The sequence below is a fragment of the Schistocerca cancellata genome, chromosome 1 (genome assembly GCF_023864275.1).
Source record: "Schistocerca cancellata isolate TAMUIC-IGC-003103 chromosome 1, iqSchCanc2.1, whole genome shotgun sequence".
Taxonomy (NCBI): Eukaryota; Metazoa; Arthropoda; class Insecta; order Orthoptera; family Acrididae; genus Schistocerca; species Schistocerca cancellata.
Window position 1 is genome coordinate 671,092,503 of NC_064626.1, and position 23,423 is coordinate 671,115,925.

Genomic DNA, 23,423 nt, shown 5'->3' on the forward strand with positions numbered 1-23,423 from the left:
GATCCTTGGGTTTCTCTGGCTGGGAGTGCTTCACTGATTCAGTCTTTGGGACTGATAATGATCACGAAGCCCTATGACCAGCTGCTTTTGGGCACTTCAGCTACTGGCGGGTGTGATCTTTCCCACTAGCAGATACCTGGGAAGGGAGTGACCCAAGGGACCCCTAGCGAGAGGAGCCGAAGAAGACTTACACTTCTCCAGTTGAGAAATAAGGACGGTGTCCCCTATGGTTGGGTGGACAGTGCTCCCAAGGTAGGTGATGTGGGAGCAACAGAGGGAAGTGCCCCCCACCATCAAGGGGGCAGGTGTAGTCTTTCGGCTCAGAGAGCCAACTGGAACTCACGGAACAGATGGGGCTACAACTGTTCTTGTAGCGGCATCATATGAAGAGGTCATGGCCACAGGATGTAGGCACTCAAATTTTCTCTTAGCCTCAGTTTAGGTCAGTCAGTCCCAGGGTCTTGTATTCCATGATTTTCCTTTCTTGCTGTAAAATTCTGAAGTCTGGTGAGCAGGGGGAATGATGCTCTCCGCAGTAGACACAGATGGGAGGTGGGGCACATTGAGTATTGGGGAGGGATGGACATCTACCATCTCGACATGTGATGCTGGAAGTACAGCGGGAAGACATATGGCCAAACTTCCAGCACTTAAAGCACCGCATGGGGGGGATGGATATACGGCTTGACATCACAGCGGAAGACCATCACCTTGACCTTCTTGGGTAATGTGTCATTCTCGAAGGCCAAGATGAAGGCACAGGTGGCAAACCTGATTATCCCTCAGACCCCGATGGACGTGCCAGACGAAATGAACTCCTCATCCCTCTAAGCTGGTGCGCAGCTAGTCGTCAGATTGCAAAAGAAGGTTCCTGTGGAATACAATACCCAGGACCATATTTAAGCTGTTATGAGGCATGTTGGTAACGGAAACATCCCTCAGCTTGTCATAAACAAGTAATGCCCGTGACTGGGCAGAGGAGGCTGTTTTTATCAAGACTGACCCTGCCTGCATTTTGGACAAGCCCTCCACCTCCCCAAACTTGTCCTCTAAATGCTCTACAGAAAACTGAGGCTTCATCGAGGCAAAGGGGTCCTCATCAGCTCTTGTAAATACGAGGTACCGCAGCAAATGAGGTTCGCTGCCATCCTTACACTGGTGCTCCTTCCATGGTGTGGTCAGGGAGGGGAACAATTTAGGATCATACTTCCTTGAATTATACTGAGACTTGGAACACTTAGAGACTGCTGGTGTTTGATCAACAGTAAGTGATGACATGGTACGCTTCATAGCATGTCATCCGCTCTGATGACACTCCGACCAGGGGACCTCCCCACGGGCGCCACAGAGCTGCAGCAAAGGCCACCTGGCAGGATGGCCATTGCCAGGAGTCCCGATGCTCCAGGGTGACAGGCATCTACTCCATGGCATACATGGGGAGTTAACGGTGCAGGCATCAGCAGAGCGATCCCTGTGTACAACCAACAGGGTACATGGTGGCCCCACCACAATGGACTGGCTACCGTGCTGGACATGAGGTGCAAAGAATTCCATGGTCATCATCGAAGCAAAAAACGACACTGCATAGTGGGTGGAGGCAAACGTAACCAGGGAGGTGTCCTTGCCTAAGAGATGGAGGATTAGCGGGACTGCAATGCCAAGACGAGAATGTGAGCTAAAGATCTCAATGCACGATGGTCACGATGCACCATGTAAGGCACCCTTCCCAAACTGACTCGCTCTTCAGGAAGATTTTGAAAAATCGAGGTCAAACCCTACAGGAGACCATCAACAAACCCTACAGGAGACCATCACATAAAGGCTGAAAGGTGTGAGACTCTGTTTAGTCACTTCTTACGACAGGCAGGAATACCTCAGGCTTATTCTAACCCCCAGGCCCGCAGGGGGCAAACAGTTCAGTGATACGGTTGTTCTATCAGATTCAACAACAAACCAATACTGACAATGATAGTTCAGGTATACATGCTGACGTCGCAAGCTGAAGATAAAGAGAATAGAAAATATATGAGGATACTGCATGGGTAATACAGTACGTGAAGAGAGATGAAAATCTAATAGTCTTGGGGCACTGGAATGCTGTTGTAAGGGAAGGAGTAGAAGAAAAGGTTACAAAAGAATATGGGCTTGGGACAAGGAATGAGAGAGGAGAAAGACTAACTGTGTTCTGTAATAAATTTCAGCTAGTAATAGTGAATACTCTGTTCAAAAATTGCAAAAGGAGGAGGTATACTTGGAAAAGGCCTAGTGATATGGTAAGATTTCACTTATATTACATCATGGTCAGACAAAGATTCTGAAATGAGATACTGGATTGTAAGGCATACCCAGGGGCAGAGACAGACTCAGATCACAACGCAGTAGTGATGAAGAGCAGGCTGAAGTTTAAGAGATTAGTCAGGAAGAATCAGTAGACAAAGAAGTGGTATGTAGAAGTACATTACAGAAGTTGGAAAGAAAAACATTGGTACAAAGAAGATAACTGTGAAGAAACCATGGGTAACAGAAGAAATATAAAGAATATAAAGAAGGAAGTACAAAAATGTTCAGAGGAATACAGGAATACAAGCCATTTAGGAAAGAAATAAACAGAAAGTGTAGGGTAGCTAATACAAAACGGCTGCATCAAAAACGTGAAGAAATCGGAAAAGAAGTGGTGGTCGGTAGGACAGACTCAGCTTATAGAAAAGTGAAAACTATCTTCAGTGAAATTAAAAGCAAGAGTGGTAACATTAAGAGAGCAACAGGAATTCTACTTCTAAATGCAGAGGAGAGAGTGGATAGGTGGAATGAGTACACTGAAGGCCTCTATGAGGGGGAAGATATGTCTCATGCGATAGAAGAAGAAACAGGGGTCAATTTAGAAGAGATAGGGGAAATAGAATTAGAATCAAAATTCAAGACAGCTTTGGAAGACTTAGCAGAAGGGATAGATAACATTCCAGGAGAATTTCTAAAATCATTGGGGGAGGTGGCAACAAAACAACCATTTATGTTGGTGTGTAGGATGCAGGAGTCTGGCAACACACCATCTGACTTTCGGAAAAATATCATCCACACAATTCCGAAGACTACAACAGCTGATAAGTGCAAGAATTATAGCACAATCAGCTTAAAAGCTCATGCACCGAAGTTCCTTACAGGAATAATTCACAGAAGAATGGAAAAGAAAACTGAAGTTGCATTAGATAACGATCAGTTTGGCTTTAGGAAAGATAAAGGCACCAGAGCGGCAATCGCTGTTGACAATCAAAGCAAGACTAAAGAAAAATCAAGACATGTTCATAGGATTTGTCAAACTAGAAAAAGTGTTTGACAGTGTAAAATAGTGCAAGATGTTGAAAATTCTGAGAAAAACAGGGGTAAGCTACAGGGAGAGATGGGTAATAAAAATTTACAAAAGCTAAGAGGGTATAAGAGGAGTGGATGACCAAGAATGAAGTGTTCATATTAAAAAGGGTGTAAGACAAAGATGTACTGTTCAATTTGTACATTAAGGTTCAGGAGTAGAATTAAAATTCAAGGTGAAAGGATACCAAAGATACGATTCACTGATGACATTGCTATCGTAAGTGGAAGTGAAGAAGAATTACATGACCTGCTAAATGGAATGAACATTCTAATGAGTACAGAATATGGACTGACAGTAAATCGAAGAAAGATGAAACTAATGAGAAGTAGCAGAAATGAGAACAGCGAGAAACTTGACATCAGGATTGATGGTCAAGTAGATGGAGTTAAGGAATTCTGCTACCTAGGCAGCAAAATAACCAGTGACTGATGGAGCAAGGAGGACACCAAAAGCAGGCTAGCACTGGCAGAAAGGGCATTCCTGGCCAAGAGAAGTGAGCTAGTATCAAACATAGGCCTTACCTTGGGGAAGAAATTTCTGATAATGTAAGTCTGGAGCACAGCATTGTATGGTAGTGAAATATGGACTGTAGGAAAATCAAATCAGAAGAGAATCGAAGCATTTGAGATGTGGTGCTACAGATGAACATAAAAATGTAGGTCAATTGATAAGGTAATAAATGAGGTGGTTCTGCATAGAATCGGAGAGAAATGGGGTATGTGGAAGACACTGACAAGAAGAAGGGACAGGATGATAGGGTATCTGTCAAGAAACGAGGAAATGACTTTCATAGTACTAGGGGGAGCTGCAGAGAGCAAAAACTCAGGAAGACAGAGATTGGAATACATTAAGCAAATAACTGAGGAGGTAGGTTGCAAGTGCTACTTTGAGGCGAAGAGGTTATCACAGGAGAGAGATTCATGGTGGGCTGCTGTGATGAAGGAAGCTGGAATATTTTTACTTCCCCTCTTGTTTTGCAATCTGCCTCCTTAAAATTCATTTTTTTTTTCATGTCTGACTAATTACCATTAACATACGTGAGTATAACCTGCATTTTCATAAAAGAAAAAGGTTGGTCCCCAATTTTAAAGAATATAATACCAGATCTAATTTTTTGCTTAGTTTTATGTATGTAACTGATTTTTCAATTTATATTGACTATTCCTAGTTAGTATCTCTCATTGTAGGGTGAAATCAGTAATTGTTTTGTAACTTAAATTCTATTGTTGACTTATAAACAAATACAAATTCTGTACTAATTATAAACATTTGGAGGAACAACTAATAGTATTCATAAAGGATCTATTTGGTTCTATTCGAAAACATGTTAGCAAAGCCAATCCTTAATTAATTTCAAAGTAGTTAACAGTGTCGTCAACAGTATTGTTTGTGTAACGATATTTGTTACTTTCATCATTTAAACAAATAGTACGGCTTAACCCTCATAGTAGAAGAAACTGTTATAAAGAACCAATTTTTCTATGTATTCAGTTAATTTAATGAGTTAAGTTTTAATTGTAATTTCTGAAAATAATCTTTCAGCACCTATTATTATTAGGATGTATAAGGGCGAGTTTCAGACGAGGAACCTGTATTGGTTAGATCAACAACAATGCCTCCGTGAACTAAGTGTAACATAATTAGGTCGTGTGTTAAAACAATGACAGTGTCTGCTCCATATGTATCTTTCTGTTTTTCAAGAACTGTGAACTTTGTGGTTAGGTTTCTACTGCTCGCAGATGTTCAATAGTAAACTATTGTAGCAGTAAGTGGAGGTTTGCCTGCAAACTATTAATGAAGCTTATGGAAAGTTAAAACAACAGTGCACTAGCCATATATAACTGTGTATTATGGGGGGGGGGGGGGGGGGTTGAGCAGTGAAAGAAAATTACTGTGAAATGCAACTGTGCACCATCAGCTACATTATTTAAAGTAGTCAGTGTTGTACTTCCACACCTCATTTTTCAGCCAGTACGTCGGTACCAAGAACAACAAATGAAGAAATAAAGAAGGCGAATCGTCACACAGCGTCAAACCAGTCAGAACACTGACGACTAAAAAAAACATCTGAATGTGTGGATTGATATTTGGCCCCAGCTCAGCTTAAGTCCCGTATCTTAAGCACTTCATCCTGAAAATTGATTAATGTTTTAATAGGAGCATTCCTGCACAATCATACAGTAAGACAAACGGTGTGCTGAATGACTTCTTTTTGCACTGCAACAGATAGAAGAATGATACTGAAGAAAAATTAGGTATAATATCCTGTCAACATTGAGGTCATTAGAGGTGCAGCACACGCACACTGATTCTGTCAAAGATGGGAAGGAAATCAGCTGTACCCTTTCACAGGAACCATCCCAGCATTTGCCTGCAACGATTTAGGGAAATCACAGAAAAACCTAAATTTGGATGGCCAGATGCAGGTTTGAACCATCATCCTACTGAATGCAAGTCCAGTTTGCTAACCACTGCGCCAGCTCGCTTCATAAAAATGATACTCAAAATGAGCCTACAGAATGGAGTAGGATTGCCTTTGCATCCTAGATGATAATTACATTTACATCTACATCTCAACTGCAAACCACTGTGAATTGCATGGCAGAGTGAAGTGCACGGTAGAGGGTACGTCCAACTGTTTCCGTTATATTAGGGCTTTTTTGCATTCCACTCACATATGGAGTGTGGGAAAAATGACTGTTTAAATGCCTCATTTGCAGGCATTAATGGCACCATCTGAGGTGAAAGCAGCTTTTAAAATCAAACTAACCAAAGGATTTTATTAGTAATTCCAGGTTGGAATGTCAAAAATTTTAAGAAAAATACAGATAGCTACTAACCGTAATGATGAGACATAAGATGAACCTTTGTCTTGAATTATTCAAATTTTTATTATTTCTCTCGATACAGCCTGTACACGGAATTTGCACATTTCAAGAAAATTATAAACTCGTGTTTAAAACTGGAAATTTGGCTCAGTGTTTCTGATGATAGAACACAAACTGTTTAGTGTCTTTTCTAATACTGATGTTAAGACAAACCCCAACACACAGACAGCAGAGAACAGAAACCATTTTCCAGTGCTCAAAACGCAGGTCTCAAGAGGGGGAACATTAGGGGCAAATATCAAAAGAATAGTTGAAGCTGTCAAAGAACTTGAGTTTTAAAAGTATAACAGTACTTCATGAGCAGTGTGAAAAGACAAAGTGAGATCTGTCACGAGGAAACTGACAGTAACTTATGTAAGAATTGGGAGATGTTAGTAAAGGTGAAGTGAGCACACTGAAGGATAAATAACAATGCTCAAGAGTTGATTTATAATAGACATAAAGTATGAAAGCGAATCTAATATTACAAATTACTAATTGTTCCTTTGCTCTTCCTCTCCAACTCAAACCTGGATATTTCATTTATTTATTGCAAACTTAAAGACCTGTTACTTGATATTTTAAAACTGGTCTCGCATATTACAATTTTCGTTTGTTATCTTTTTTGTAGTTTTTTGTTTCGGTTTGTTTTTATCTGCAACTTTTGATGAAGAATAATACTTTTTTTAAAATAACAATAATTTGAGGTTGAAATATAACTAAAATTTTGTTGTTTTAAGAAGAATGTAACAAGTTGAGAGGATAGAGGAGAGACTTGTTAGTGCTATCATCGACTGTTACTGGTGGTGAGTACCTCAGATTGGTTTCTTTGAGCTAATGACTTCCAGTCAAAACAAAATAGTTTATAGTAGAGAATTAGTACTGCTAATCCTATGCATTAACATTATGTGCTCATCCATGTACAACATTTGGTGCTTTCTTAGCTAGATTGCTAGCACCTTACACTACATTTACTCTAGTATTCATTATCCTTAACTATTGTTTGACTTATACGTACAATTTGTCTGTGCATTTTGGCATGTTATGTCTCATTCATAATTCTATGTGTCGTTTTTACTGCTTCATCTCATCTTCCTCTTCCTCCTGTTCTTGCTATCCACCTTCTGGAGATTTTTGTTATGTTGCATATAGGCATGTCAGTAATGTCATGTTTGCAGGTATTCTTCTTGCGCTGTTTTTGAAATACTGTTTGTTGATGCAGTTAATTGTGCCCATTGTTTTTCCATCTCTTATTGCTGTGTGTGTGTGTGTGTGTGTGTGTGTGTGTGTGTGTGTGTGTGTGTGTGTGTTTTCTGAGGAACCCTCTTTCCTGCATGTACATGCAGCAGTCTGTTTCAGACTCGTGCAACTTAAGTGTGTCGAATAAGGTGCATGTCCAGTTAAGAAATTTAACATATCACGACTGTTTCATTCTCAACTGCTCCCTTATGTCAGGGAGGAAGACATGTAGTCTATGTCCCTTATCATTTACATCCCACACACCTTGCCATGCATCCAAATGCCAACTTTTAAGGTGACAAGCCATCTGTATCAGTACACCAGTTATTTTGTCTATTTTATCAAGTTTCCCCATCTTTAACCACTACCTTGCAGCTCTGTATTCAATCATGATATCTATGGCGCATATTTCGAGCACTACACATAGTGCATCCACAGGAATATTGCTGAAGACTCAAGATAGCCTAAGTATGACACTTATGTGCCCTTGTCTGACTGATCTTTTGTTAGTGACTAGGTTCAGTCTGTGTGCCCAAGTGCTAATTGCGAAGCTGAGTACTGTTTCGAAAAGTGCACAGTTGTAAGTCCATATAACTGGTAGAGGTAGTCTTTACTGTTCTGAATTTAGCTTCACAAGTTTATATAGTATTTTTCTCCGCTTTGTCTGTTGTTAGCCTTGTGTGTTCATGGAAATTCAATTTGTCATCTATGTGTACTCCAAGACAGCATGTAACATGTACTCGTCTATTGTTTGTGTCCCCTATTTTAAATGAAGGATTGTTTTGAAGTGATCCTGTCAGTAAAGTGTATGTTGTTTTGTTTTCAGCTACCCTGAGTTTGTGGTTGTGACACCATTGTATAACTGTTTTGAGTATTCCACTGGCTTTCTCTTCTAGTTGGGCTCTGTTGCTTGCAGTGGCGAGCTGGCCCAGGAATGAATCCACCCAGCAAATTAATGATGATGGCTGGTCTGCTGGACCTCCTGGATGTGGTTTCTAGTCAGTTTCCTAGGTTCAACTAGTTGAATAACAAGCTGATACTCTTGTCATGCCTCAGTTACATGATTTGCAAACACTTCAAAAACATTCTCAGCCCTTTCACAAGGAATAGTACTAAATGCAAACAGATCAGGTACAAAGGTAATTCGGTCACTGTCTACCACTAAAACAGCCAGATTGATGTTAAATTGCTGACCCAGAAAAAGAAGAAGGATACCTCGTATTCAATGCTTTTTCACATTTGGTATTCAATATGCTCTGTCCTTTACTTTGTAATTACCCTCTGCTCCCTTTCAAATACTCATACTTCTTTGGTATGATCTATAAAGGGAAAGCCACTGACTGCAAATAAGTATTCACATGCATTAATCAAATAATTAAATTGATCTCAATATTTTTTCACTTACAGGAAAGCAGCCAATCTATTCATATGTTAATGTTTCTTGAGTCGCTAGAAGTAGTTTTAATTATCTACTGCAAGAGTGATTTTGTTGCACTAAGCAATCAAGTATAAAAGAGGGAATGAATATGCTACAGAAATTACATGAATTCCAGTTAATCATTGGTAACAGAGGGAAGCAGCATTTGTGAAGTAATTATAAGGGTTCCAGGACTGATTAAAGACGACTCTGAAAACAAAGGCACACACTTTTTTTTTTTTGCAAAGTGAGATGGTGCCGTGTTCAGTGCACTGGATTAGCATCTGGGAGAAGTGGAGTTCAAATTATTTTCAAACCATCAAAATTTAGGTTTGTGGTTTCCATGAACTACTTAAGATTGGCATCTCTATGGAAAAATCATGGACATTTTTCTGTACCAAGTATCTTAACTCTATCTCATACTCAGCTTAACTCACTAATTTCCTTCATAGTGAACAATATTAGGGTCACCATAAAGAAGTGTATGGACAATGGCACACACCTCACAACCATTGCTGACAGGTGATTCTGTAGATGAAGATTTTCGAGCTTCAGGTGGAGAACTAGACTCAGTGTCACTGTCATTATCTTCATTGAACCGACTACTGACTGAGTCACTTCCATTTCCATTATCAGTGCATTCACTTCCTGCAAATAACAGCATATAAATATGGATATAAACAAAAAAGACTTTGGTTTTTCAGACATTCTACAACCAACAAGATTATCATTTGCTTACACAATTATTAAATTATTACTACTCATTATTCATAAGTAAGAGAATACAGAGGAGAAGGAGGAGTAAGAAGAGAGAAGAGGAGAGGAAAGGAGAGGATGATGAGAGTTGGCAGAGGATGAGAGGGAGTGATGTCAGGCAGAGGGTAATGAGGAGGCAGAGGAGGAGTGGGAGCGGGGGAGAGGGGCAGAGAGAGATAGGGGAGGGGAGGGGAGCGGAGGGGGAGTTAGGGAGGGCAGGAGGGAGGCAGGAGGGGGGCATGGGTTGCTTGCAAGGGAGTGGGAGAAGGCTGGTGGCTGCAGCAGCACAGGTGCTGAGTTGGAGGTAGAAGCACTCGCTTGTGGAAAATGTCTCGCGAGTCACACTTTGCCAGGCTTACTGCATTTTTTCACATACGTTTGATGAATAATTTAGTGTATCATGCCATATAAATGATAAATCAGCATTTGTGTGTCACCATTCAGAATTAAACGGGGAAAAAAATCAATTCTCTCTGAATTCCTAAATCACCATAACAATAATGGAAATTCTTGGATGAAGCAGAACATAAAATAAACAAAAGGAAATCACTCTGCTTTAATATACATGTAAGGGGCATAGACACATGTAATGGAACCTTTTGAGCTCTTGCTCTTTTCCTGGTAGAAAGTACACACACACACACACACACACACACACACACACACACACACAAAGATACTCAAACACACACTATCACGACTACGGGTGTGTGTATGTGGCAATGTGTACAATTCCTGCAAGAAAGAGCCATAGCTCAAAAGCTATTTAATACTGTGGTCTATATCCATTGTTTAGTATTGTGTTCTGTAACCTGTGTCTACGTATCAAACAAGAGAGAGTGCCTTTCTGTTATTTAACATACTGCTAATTAATGTATGTTATGTTGGGTAAGAGCTGCATCCAGTAATATCAATTTACATGCAAACTATCCATGGAAATAAAGAAAACAGTTTAACTATTGTTGTTACCATAATGATATTCATACATTAACACATCTGAAAAGTTGTACCAGACTGGGATTTTATTCGCAGCATAAACTATCCCCTTAACCAAATGATCAAACTGGGCATGTGTCTAGAATCAGTATAAGCTTATGCTCCCATTACTTCTGAAAACTAAAATCAGAGATTGGTTAAGACCACTGCTAACTGTAAACAGGAGACCCAGTTTTAAATTCAGTTGTTAACTTCTAAATCATTTATTTATTCCATTTTATCTCCGTGTGACAATGTTCTTCGAATCTCTTGTCCTGGTGACGTATAAGTTCTCATAATATTTGGTTTGTGTGCATTTTACAGCATGAATCTTTTTATGCTTCAAAATGAGCCTCTTATAGAAAACTAGTTACAATTTAGAACAATGGCTGCTGAGCTCTAAAAGACATTGTTACAGGATGCCCAGATAATCTGTGTCGAGTTAATCAAAGTAAATGTACCTTGTGATGGAAGCATAATCCTACAAAATGTGCAGTACAAGATCGACAAAAGTGACCATATGGAATTACCTGTACATTTTCAATTGAGATATGTCAAGATTAGAAAAAAAATTACTTGAAGTTCAGTTTTAAAGGAAGCCGAGGTTGGTTTGAAATCTTTTCTGTATAGATTGGGCTAGGTTTGAAACTTTTTCTGGACAGACCAGGCTGACACAAAAATAAAAGAATGGGTGTGAGATGGGGGGAGGGGATAAGGGGCAGGGGAGGGGGAGGGGGATGGGGAGGGAAGGGAAGGGAAGGGGGATTCATAGGGTGATCAGATTCAGAGTGGTAGCAACAGCTAAATTTGTCAATACCTTTTCAAGAATTTCAAAACAAGGAGAACTGGAGAATATCCTAATTGGAATTCTTCACGGCAAAATAGCAATAACACTTTCTGGGCATAAACCAATGATGGACAGTTTAAGACTGCTTTCAGAAACAAATGCTGCAAAGTAAAATTAATCAATGATCCTCCATGCATTCAGACAACTCAAGAGTCTCTAAAGCCAGTCTCAGGGTTCTGTTGACATCTAAATGTAATACCAGGATCACAAGAATGTGCTATACAGATAGGAGTCACAAGATGATATACCAATTGTCAAATCCTATCTTGAGTAAAACAATCAGATACAAAGAGCCATTTTAAATTTGTATAATGCACTCTATTATCCAACAGGGCTACAAAAAGAGATAACAGATCAATTAGATTTTGTCAAGATGATTTCTATTCTTTGTTCGCGTTGAATCCATGAAACAACTGATAGTTGAAAAACTGAAACAAAATATTACATAAGGCACTGTTCACCAATGAGGCTGGCAACACGACCCCAAAGAAAGTTTTTAAGGCAAAAATTAATCCTACACCACTTATGATACTTGCAAGGTCTGTGGCAGTATGTAAGAATGAACTGTCTCAAAGCATTATGGCTTACACTTTATCGTATATTTGGTAATGAAGAAAATTGGCATGAAAGACATCAAGTGATAAAGGATATTGTGGTAGCTGTTGTGATCTTTACTTACAGGAAGAGGAAGACGAAAAAGACAACACAAAAGAGAACTGAGAGCTAAATAAGGACGAATCCAAAATGTGGCTTTGAAATAAGATTCTTAACAAAATTAATTTTATCAGAACTGGAGATTAAAGATTAGACAGATTTTTAGAAAAATAAAACAAACTTAGAGGTGATGTTTTCAGGCATATTTGTCAAAATAGTTCATCATGGTTAAAATCGGCAACAAAATATTTTATGAATAAACATTTAGTTTTCTTAGCAGCAATTTTTTTTCTTTTTTTTTTGGTAGAAATAATAGATGAATAATTTTTACCATATGTATATTTTCAGTTAACTGTATCTGTATTTTAATGTGTACAATGGTTCATGGGAGGAGTAAGAACAAATTTATTAGTTTTCAGTTGTATGTGACAGAGAATTGCACCTTGGACAATGTCATTATCCTATTGCCATTGTTAACAATAGTGAAATTTAAAATGATTAACATTGTGCTTTCAAAGGACGAAATGCAGATTTTGAAAACACGTCTTTTTTTGTTCAACGAGGTTTTGGGATTATTGCCGGATCATGTTGACTTCTTGCCACAAGTTTTCAGGTGGCAATGGTCCAGCCATCTTTAGGTGAGTGTCCGCCACTGGAGACTGCAAGTTCCCAGCGTCGGCCTTATAGCAAAAATTGATACGGAAACGCATGTGCATTCACAGCCATCACAAAAGCGTCCGCTATCGAAATCCACGCCCTCTGCAAATACTGTTCTATCTGTGGCACGCCGGCGCATGCGTAAAGGTGAAAGTACATGTCCGCCTTCAGTCGGAATGTGCGCTCGCGTCTTTAAAAACCACATGTCAGATGATGCTGGACGTGTTATTATGAATAAACTGTCTTCTCTTAAAAGAAATTAGAGAGCTCACCGAGTCCCAAGCCTTGTTCACTTGAAAACCGTCATCACGATTCATAAGATTTTGTGCCAGAAGTACTTCCACAGATTCTTTAATTACTGACTCCCAAAAAGTTCTTGCTGGGGCCAAGATTTTTGTGTCAGAAAAATCCATAGCATGTCCTGCAGTAATACAGTGCTCAACTATGGCCAACTTACCGGGCTGCGAAAAGTGAGTGTGACACTCATATTCAACACACCATTCATGTACTGTGCATATCGTCTGACCTATGTAAGCTTTGCCACACTGGCAAGGAATTCTGTAGATCCTAGTCTTCTGCAGACGCAGATTGTCTTTCACCAAACCGAGAAGGACACTAATCTTCGTCAATGCCAGAAGATTACTTTAACTTGATGTTTTCTTATGATCCTGCCTACTTTAGACAAAAGGCCACTAACGTATGGAAGGAACATTCTGGACTTCAACAGCTCCTTATCTTCTTGATTTTGTGGGTGGTCACCTTTCTTCCTTCTTAGCGCTGTGCTAATCAGACATAGAGAGTAACTATTATCTTTGAACACCAATTGTAGATGTTCTAGCTCCTTTGTAAGGCTGTCTACGTCAGAAACAACATGATCCCAGTGCATCAATATTCTAAGGACGCCAGTAGCTTGTGAAGGGTGATCGCAACTCGATGCTTACACGTAAAGGTCCATATGTGTGGGCTTATGGTAGACAGAATGCCCTAATGACCCATCCACTCTCTTAGTAACAGACGTCCAAAAATGTCAAACAACCACCCTTCTCTATTTCCATCGTAAACTGGATGTTCTTGTGGATTCCATTCAGATGTTGCAAGATACGTGACGGTTTTTCTCCACGCTGGGGCCACACTACAAAAGTGTGATCTACATATCGCCAGAAGACTCTCAGTTTAAGTTCTGCCAAATCAAGTGCCCTTTCCTCAAAGTCTTCCATTAAAAATATAATAGAGGGAAACATTCCACGTAGGAAAAATATATCTAAAAACAAAGATGATGAGACTTACCAAACAAAAGCGCTGGCAGGTCGATAGACACACAAACAAACACAAACATACACACAAAATTCTAGCTTTCGCAACCAATGGCTGCTTCGTCAGGAAAGAGGGAAGGAGAGGGAAAGACGAAAGGATGTGGGTTTTAAGGGAGAGGGTAAGGAGTCATTCCAATCCCGGGAGCGGAAAGACTTACCTTAGGGGGAAAAAAGGACGGGTATACACTCGCACACACACATATATCCATCCACACATATACAGACACAAGCAGACATATTAAAAGGCAAAGAGTTTGGGCAGAGATGTCAGTCGAAGCGGAAGTGCAGAGGCAAAGATATTGTTGAATGACAGGTGAGGTATGAGTGGCGGCAACTTGAAATTAGCGGAGATTGAGGCCTGGTGGATAACGGGAAGAGAGGATATATTGAAGGGCAAGTTCCCATCTCCGGAGTTCGGATAGGTTGGTGTTAGTGGGAAGTATCCAGATAACCCGGACGGCGTAACACTGTGCCAAGATGTGCTGGCCGTGCACCAAGGCATGTTTAGCCACAGGGTGATCCTCATTACCAACAAACACTGTCTGCCTGTGTCCATTCATGCGAATGGACAGTTTGTTGCTGGTCATTCCCACATAGAATGCGTCACAGTGTAGGCAGGTCAGTTGGTAAATCATGTGGGTGCTTTCGCACGTGGCTCTGCCTTTGATCGTGTACACCTTCCGGGTTACAGGACTGGAGCAAGTGGTGGTGGGAGGGTTCATGGGACAGGTTTTACACCGGGGGCGGTTACAAGGGTAGGAACCAGAGGGTAGGGAAGGTGGTTTGGGGATTTCATAAGGATGAACTAAGAGGTTACGAAGGTTAGGTGGATGGCGGAAAGACACTCTTGGTGGATTGGGGAGGATTTCATGAAGGATGGATCTCATTTCAGGGCAGGATTTGAGGAAGTCGTATCCCTGCTGGAGAGCCACATTCAGAGTCTGATCCAGTCCCGGAAAGTATCCCGTCACAAGTGGGGCACTTTTGTGGTTCTTCTGTGGGAGGTTCTGGGTTTGAGGGGGTGAGGAAGTGGCTCTGGTTATTTGCTTCTGTACCAGGTCGGGAGGGTAGTTGCGGGATGCGAAAGCTGTTATCAGGTTGTTGGTGTAATGGTTCAGGGATTCCGGACTGGAGCAGATTCGTTTGCCACGAAGACCTAGGCTGTAGGGAAGGGACCGTTTGATGTGGAATGGGTGGCAGCTGTCATAATGGAGGTACTGTTGCTTGTTGGTGGGTTTGATGTGGACGGACGTGTGAAGCTAGCCATTGGACAGGTGGAGGTCAACGTCAAGGAAAGTGGCATGGGATTTGGAGTAGGACCAGGTGAATCTGATGGAACCAAAGGAGTTGAGGTTGAAGAGGAAATTCTGGAGTTCTTCTTCACTGTGAGTCCAGATCATGAAGATGTCATCAATAAATGTGTACCAAACTTTGGGTTGGCAGGCCTGGGTAACCAAGAAGGCTTCCTCTAAGCGACCCATGAATAGGTTGGCGTACGAGAGGGCCATCCTGGTACCCATGGCTGTTCCCTTTAATTGTTGGTATGTCTGGCCTTCAAAAGTGAAGAAGTTGTGGGTCAGGATGAAGCTGGCTAAGGTAATGAGGAAAGAGGTTTGATATCAAAGGTAAGAGAGGACTGCCCATGGCAACACGTGTCAGTCTGCTCAAAATATTCGTTGTTAAATAAAAAGTAGATTGAGGAAAGGACATGATGAAAAAGTGCTGTTATATCGACCATGAACTTATCGCTGATGAGTGATAAAGAGTCCATAAGAGGTACCTTAGTGAAAAGTGAGATGACATCGAAGCTCCCTAGTACGTCAGTTTCACTGAGTTGAAATTACTTAGTCTATTGATAAAATCAGCCAAGTTGTCAACATGATGTGCGTATTTCCCCGCAAAAGGTTTCAGTAGAGAGGCAAGATGTATCACCAAAACATACATGGGGGGTGTCGATATTACTGATGATCGGCCATAACAGAACCTCTTTTTTAAGAATCTACGGAATGCCATATAACCAACATGACACAGAACAGTGAGGTCTTAGTCTTTTGGCCACTTCTTGCAGAATAGAAGAATTCAGCAATGCTGAGGTTTTCCTTTCCACTTTCACTGTGGGGTCTTCTGTCAATCTTCAGATACATTGGTTCACTCAGCAAGTTGTAAATTTTCTGTTCATAAACCTCACGTGGCAACAGCACTGTGGCGTTTCCCTTATCTGCTGGTAAGACCACGTATGAGGATCTTCTCGTACCTTTCATAGTGCGTACCTTTCCATGGCAGAAATGTTGCTCTTCTGAGGCTGAGCTTTCATGACTACATGACATGTTTCACTTCTTATTTCTTCTGCAGCATCACTAAGAAGAGGTCTAACAGCTTCCTCAACAGCACTAATAAAATCAGTCAGAGACAGAGTTCTTGGCGCAGGGGCAAAGTACAAGTCTTTCCCAAGCACAGACAGTGTTACATTGTCCAAAACCTTATCTGTTAAATTGACCATGAATCATCACAAAGTATCTTCTTGCAGTAATGTTGCTAACTGCTGGGCTAACTTTGAAAACTGACTCTTTATGGATACAGTCTGTTTTTGCACAAGTCGCACCGTCTAACCATACCTAGGAAAGTAATGGCAGGCTGGATGCATTCTCCATATGCAGATAAAGCAGCTGTTTTGATATGATGTCCAGTTCATGGTGGGTAAACCGGATCCTCTCCTTCACTAGTGCTAGGCTCGCCTTTTGTGTAATGAATTTTGCACCGGAGGTCTGGATAAAATATCTCACCCTGGCAAACTTCGGAATAAGGCCATTGTCCCAACACTTCAGTAAAAAACATGGAGAACTTAACAATCTCGCTTGCTTACTGCATAGCTTGTAGGACCTCTGGATTTGTAAAGCCATCACCTCCCCTAAGAGGTATCTGATGTTATTCTTTAAGTTTTCCCGGTGTACTGAATGTTCGATGAGGTTTCAGGATTGCAGCTGGATTATGTTGACTTCTTGCCACAAATTTCCGCTATAAAGCCAACACCAGGAACTTGTGGTCTCCAGTGGCGGACACTAACCTGAAGACGGCTGGACGATTGCTAGCCGAAATATTGAGGCAAGAAGTCAACGTGATCCGGCTGAAATCCCAAAACCTCATTGAAAATTCAGTATGCTGCGAAAACTTCAAGAATCACATGTCTTTTATTCCCTATTATATCCATCCAGAATCCAATGCACATTTGTTACCCCCTGCATAACCAGGCTACATTTTCAAAGTACAGATCTATTCCCAATCTTAAAGTTTATAGTTACTTTCTTGGAATAAGTATTAATATGCTTACAAGCATGTAAAGTATTTAATGATGCATAAAAAACCTGCTTATCAGTAAGCGCAAAAACAGCAGATTTTTTTTCCATCAGCAAATTTTCTGTTATTGAAGTAGTTAATTTCCAACCACTGAAAGCACATACAGTGTACAGCCAATAGTTTCATTAAAAATATTAATAAACTAACAATAAAAATGAAGAATAATTATTAGTTTTAGTCCAATATATGAATAGTAGCTGTTTCAGGATTATTCTGAACACACATAAATAAATGCATTAAAAATATGATTACCAAAGTTAATCTTATCTGCTGCACACAGATGAATGATGCATTTGTAAAGCCAAATATTATTTGAACCAACGAAAATAATGCAAAATATTTTGTGCTAATATGCACTCCCATGTAGACATAATCAGATGCTGCACTGTGTATACTGACCTGTAACATCCTTTGGGCTCTCACCAGTACAGTCTTTAGGCACCTTCTCAAGGCACTTTTTGTGCACATTGTAGTGGCAGTCCCGGCACTGTAGCCCTTGTTTAAAAATTCCTTTCAGCAATTTCCGGCATACCTGACATACGGTAGGACGTGTGTACGAGTGAAGTACAAATGTGTGTGGAATACGAATACGTCCTCCAAGTGAGGGTGATCTGTTTGTTCCTTGACTACCTGGAACTGTCTGCAAAAATGAAATGAAGCATAAAGTTAACTGTTTGTTCAATGTGTAGTTAATAGATTATGTACGAGTAAATTAGTATGTGCTGAAACAAACCAAGTATGCACTTCAGCTGCAGTTGAGACAAAATACTCTGTTATTTGGTGCTTTGCATCCTTGCCTTCACAATGTATACAAAACAGTTCATATGCTAACAAAGTATGTGGTTTAAACTTAATATTTACATAATATGATTTCACCATATTCATGTTTCTCAGCCACATTACAACCATGTTACAAAGTTTAATTCATTCATTTTAGCTTAGAACCTCTCTGCAAGTCACAGTACTACAGTGATCCAATGACAGTATTTTGCCTCAATATCTAAGGATCCATAATACATAATGTTTGTTTCCAAATTATGATAATATGTTTTGAACATTATAATATTCTTAATAATTTTGTTTCCTTGCAAGCAACTGAACACCAAAATCATCAAGAATGTTTATGGCAGAGAAAACATGTGTTTCATTTGTTTTGAAGACAAAGTTCAGGAGTTATGATATTCCAGCCTTTCCTTACACTTCCTAAATGTCTAAATGAGTAGTAAAGTTCACAGAGTTCTTTGCCTGTACCAGGAAGAATTGATTCTATAAGACTGTCATGACTGTTCAGGGGATCATTCAAACAGTTTCTCTGAACTGAACATCTACCTTCATCTGTGTCAATGTTGAAGTGGAACAACTTGCAAAGACTAAGGAGTGTTAACGAGAGTTGAAATTAGATTCACATGTTTTTACTAATTAGCAGGGCTACAGACTATAATAAATATTTGAGCATGACTCACACTATGCCTTCTCCTTATCTCCCATGCCCTGCAGAGATGATTCAACAACTAATTGCAACCAGTCGTTGATTATAATGCCATCCTAGCAACAGATGTGTTTATTTGAAAGTAACTTTTTGGAATTCCTTGTCCCTCATAGTTCATGCCACTGCCTGCTGCAATAACATTACTATTACTTATTTTCCCTTTTCACCACATACTTAATTTTTGTAGCTTCTGATTTTTTCTCTCTCTTAGTTTCTTTTCTACAACTACCTTCTCTCTATTGCTGCATAACTTTGTATGATCTATAACTGTAATTACTGTACGAGGTTTTTCCTTCTCTCTGACTTATTGTTCCCTCATGGTCACAAAGCTCATCTGCTGCTGCCATTTTGTTGTGAATTTCATCCTTGACTTGAGTAAATGTAACTTCCTTACTTAGGGCCCGAGTAGTCAAGATTTCTTCCAAAACATTCCTCAATTTGGGTGAATGAAAAAACTTCATGTACTGACCCTGGCACTTTGAGTAATACAGGTGATAAAACAGACACTCCTTATTATCCGATGCAGACAAAAATTTGCTGTTACCATCTTGACATAATATTAGTCTTACTTGCTACGGGACTGTCATTTAAAAACACATCAAAATCTTTATAAAACAGAACCAGCTCAAAGCAAACTGTGAACAGAAATGTTGAAAATTATCTACTACAATATCAGATTTTGTGCTCTTTTTGAGATACTAATGGTCCAATCTGACATGAAAAACTGCCTAATTTCTGAACTACCACTATTTTGGGGAAAATATAGGAGTGGAGAGAGAGAGCGAGAGAGAGAGAGAGAGAGAGAGAGAGAGAGAGACAGAGAGAAGTTCAGCAGCTCTTCATTTAATGAGACAATCTCTTCACTTTCTATTTCTTGTAAAACACAGTTTGTTTTATTTCAGCACATGAAAAGAAACATTTTTCACTTACAAAACCCCACTAAATTATGAGAAGATATTGTATAGTTTATCATACATACAGAAGATAATAGGAGACAATTATCCCCTAATATGAAAGTTAAATGTGTACAAAATCTCTTTCTTGATGGTCAAGATTTGTATAACAGCCTGAAATGTAGAGTGAACAGGGGAAAAAAATCAGTACTTTTAACTTCTGAGATAGAACTACATTAAGAAAATGCGCAACTACCAAAAGAAAAGTGACAATTTATATACGCCCATCTTTCACTGACAGGAAATCAACACAAAGTTTTCAATTTATGACAGTAAAGTCTAAGAGAACGAGCATGTTTGCTTATGGAATGGGCCAGGCAGATATCACTGGCCAAAGCAATGCTGCCTCAAAAATTTTCCTTCAAGGGGAAAAAGTTAATATTGTAGTCAGGTGTAGCAAAGTGAGAAAGAATATACATTCAGGAGGGCCAGATAAAAAAAAACTTCATCTGCAACAAGAATGCAGTTTTTAGCATAAGAAGAACAAGGAATCAGATAATGAAATATATGGCTAGAGACAATCTGAAACCAAATGGTACTGGGTGCAACATTTGTAGTAAGCAGTATGTGAATAAATTAGGGAAACCTAACACCTAGTTAATGATTATGACTCAAGATCACCCTGCTACATACTGCCATGTCACTATCTTGGCTTTAGAAACAAAACAGTGCAGTGATTCTTCTGTGTGTTCTGTTATCAGAATATAGCCTTGCTATAAGCCAGATGCACTGCAAGTATAGTCTGCCCCCCCCCCCCCCCCCCAGCCCCTCACTTTTCACCACTCCAAAACTAAAATTGTATTTGTATGCCATGAAATGTCAGCCTTTGTACAAGATTCAGGGCTTCTGCTGACAGTAGAACTGAATTTCCAATTTTTCAGTAGTGTATGCACAGTCATGTATGTTGTCTTTCCTCTATCTGCACAATCTTACTACAATTCATGGGATTAGTCTGCAACACAGGGACTGCCTTTACTTACTTCGCTCTTTGCATCCCACCCAAGCTTTCATGTCATCCTATTAATGTACAAATACAACCGTTTTCCAAATGGCATATGATAGCCACATTATGCTGGTATATTGGCAAGTTTAAAGAAGACATTACAAGGGATTGTGAAAGTTTTAATAAACATTCAAAAACAAAGTTATTTGTTTGCAAATAAAGATCTGCAGTCCTTGTACACACTGAAGTCCCCACACTATATTACTGCATTGTTTCATTAGAGGAGCAAAACCATAATGTTGCACCCCCTTCTTTTTTGGGGGGATGGGGGTGGGGGGGTCTCTAGTGCCTTGCTACAGTATTGTGGTGTGGGGATTTCACTGTTGCCAGGACCGTCAATGTGTACCTGCAAAGAATCAAAAAATTAATTATGTAACTTTGTTTTTTCATGGTGGAAAAAATTTTGTGGCCTTCGTGTGTTCATGAAAAAGAAAATGCTGCTAATAGTGTAAATCCAAGTGAACAAACTGACACAAGTTGCATTAAATAAACGTGGAAATGTAGCTTACATTAGATGTTTAGGAACTGTGTTGGACACACAAATGCGGACACACAATATGTATGAAGAGTGGAGGATAGGACAGACAAGAGTTGAGCAGTTAATGCCATGTTTGTGCAGAATAGATAAGAATCCTCAATTTATTCTTTCCTGCAATCATACATGCATGCCATTGCTTTCTATCCCACAGGAAAAATATTTTGACGCTTCTCTATTTCTTTATTGTATATGTTCATAACACTTTAAAATTCTTTTTCAGTTATAAAGTCAGTCAGAGAGAGGAGAGAGGAACAGAATGGCTTCTGGGCATGATGTACCTGCAGCAGGCAACAAGCTATTGCTAAAAGTGTTCTCAGCATTTTAACCTTAATTTGTGGTTGTCTTTTCCAGTGAACGATTGTCTCAGACAATACTTTGATGCACAATGTAAGGCTTTTCATCAGTTTTTCCAGTATGATGTAAAAGTTATAGTATTCTTTATAGGGATTCACAGTTAATTATAAGGTAATTAATAAACAAACTAACCTCATTGCTTCATGTAGTTATTTTAGTCTGATTCTGTTTAAGTAGTGCGTGTTTTGCATACTATCTCCATAAATTGAGTGTCAGGAACTGAATATCAACAATTCAGATTTTCATTTGCAGCCTCATTCACTGAGGATTTGCATACGGTCTTACCGATGCTATTGGACTAGATTTTTGTTCTCAGCTGTACCAACAAATCTCAATTTGTAATTATTCAAATAATTCAATACCTATACCGTTATATTTACAGACAAACTTTGTGAAACTAGTAAGTGCTAGAATGTGCTTGGCTGTTTAATTGAGCTCGTATCAGCAACCATACTACTTTCTAATCACAATTCTAGTTCAGTCACTGGAAAATGGACAGAGAAATGATAATTACCACTTCAATAAAAATTTGTCTGTATCATTTCAATAACACGTGGTATTTTTCATCATACATATCACACAAACTGTGTACTGCTTATTTACATACTGGTGTTGCTACTTTTGTTTCTGTTGATAGTGGCCTTTTCTGTACTATGTAAAACTCAGACACAATCTAAACAAGATTCATACTTTCACTGTGCGAACTGTTATAACGTTCCTGGCTTCTGCTTAGTTCTAAATTGACTCTTGACTAAAAGACCTGAAATACAAAACTTCTCTGTGTGATCTGTGGTATACCAGTTCTATTTAGAAGAAAATTTAACTCAGGTGGAGATAATAGCAAGGATGGACAATGACAATGATGATGACACAATGTATGAGAAAGATCAAAACCCAATTTATATAACTGCGAGTACGCAAGACATTTTTGGGAAACTTCTTGCAAAATTTCAAAATGCAACTTTACAGAATAACAATAATATAAAACCACCAAAACTTGCCATGTACTTGTAAATGAAGATAACAGAAGAAATCTGTAGAAAATAAATTAGTTACGGAATCTTTAGAATGTGAAATTTTCAATATATCTAAAAACAATGTTAAAGTATGTATCAGCAGTTTAAATACACAAGTTGAAAATGAAAAAATCAACAGCACTGTATCAGATATTCAGGACACTGAATAACAAACAGATGTGGCGAAAGACTGACAAATACACATAAATTGGGCCAGTAAAAACTGAGGTACACAAATGTTTTGCAACCTATGAAGAAAAGGCAAAGCTTTGATATCTAGGAAAATTTCAGCTAGACCACATAGCCATATCCAGAAAAAATATAAAGAAATTTATGAATTTAAATAGGGAATTTAGTTCAGATCATTATCTCAATATGGTCAGAAAAAGAAAATCCTGACTCATCACCAGCAGAGTCAAAATTGCAAATGGAAATACACCGAAACTTGGAAAGAATTTGAAACAACTAAAAAAGAATGATTGGTAGAAATTCCAAGAGTAAATTACTAAACCACAAGAGATAACATTACGAATGCCCAAAATTAAAAACAAAACATGATAGAACAAAACAGTGAAGAATATTACTAGGACAAAGGGCTCAAAACAGAGACAATGAAAAATG

General features: G+C 39.3%; 1 protein-coding gene across 1 annotated transcript in view; it reads right to left on the reverse strand.

Annotated features, from left to right (window-relative positions):
• The window catches only part of LOC126183883 (serine/threonine-protein kinase D1), a 222,842-nt gene that overhangs the window by 115,870 nt on the left and 83,549 nt on the right, over positions 1-23,423 (reverse strand). The window contains exons 7-8 of the mRNA XM_049926192.1: positions 17,849-18,089; positions 9,396-9,541 (exon numbers count right to left, since the gene is read on the reverse strand). Of these exons, the coding sequence (XP_049782149.1) occupies positions 9,396-9,541; positions 17,849-18,089 (387 nt within the window). The remainder of the gene's footprint in view (positions 1-9,395; positions 9,542-17,848; positions 18,090-23,423) is intronic.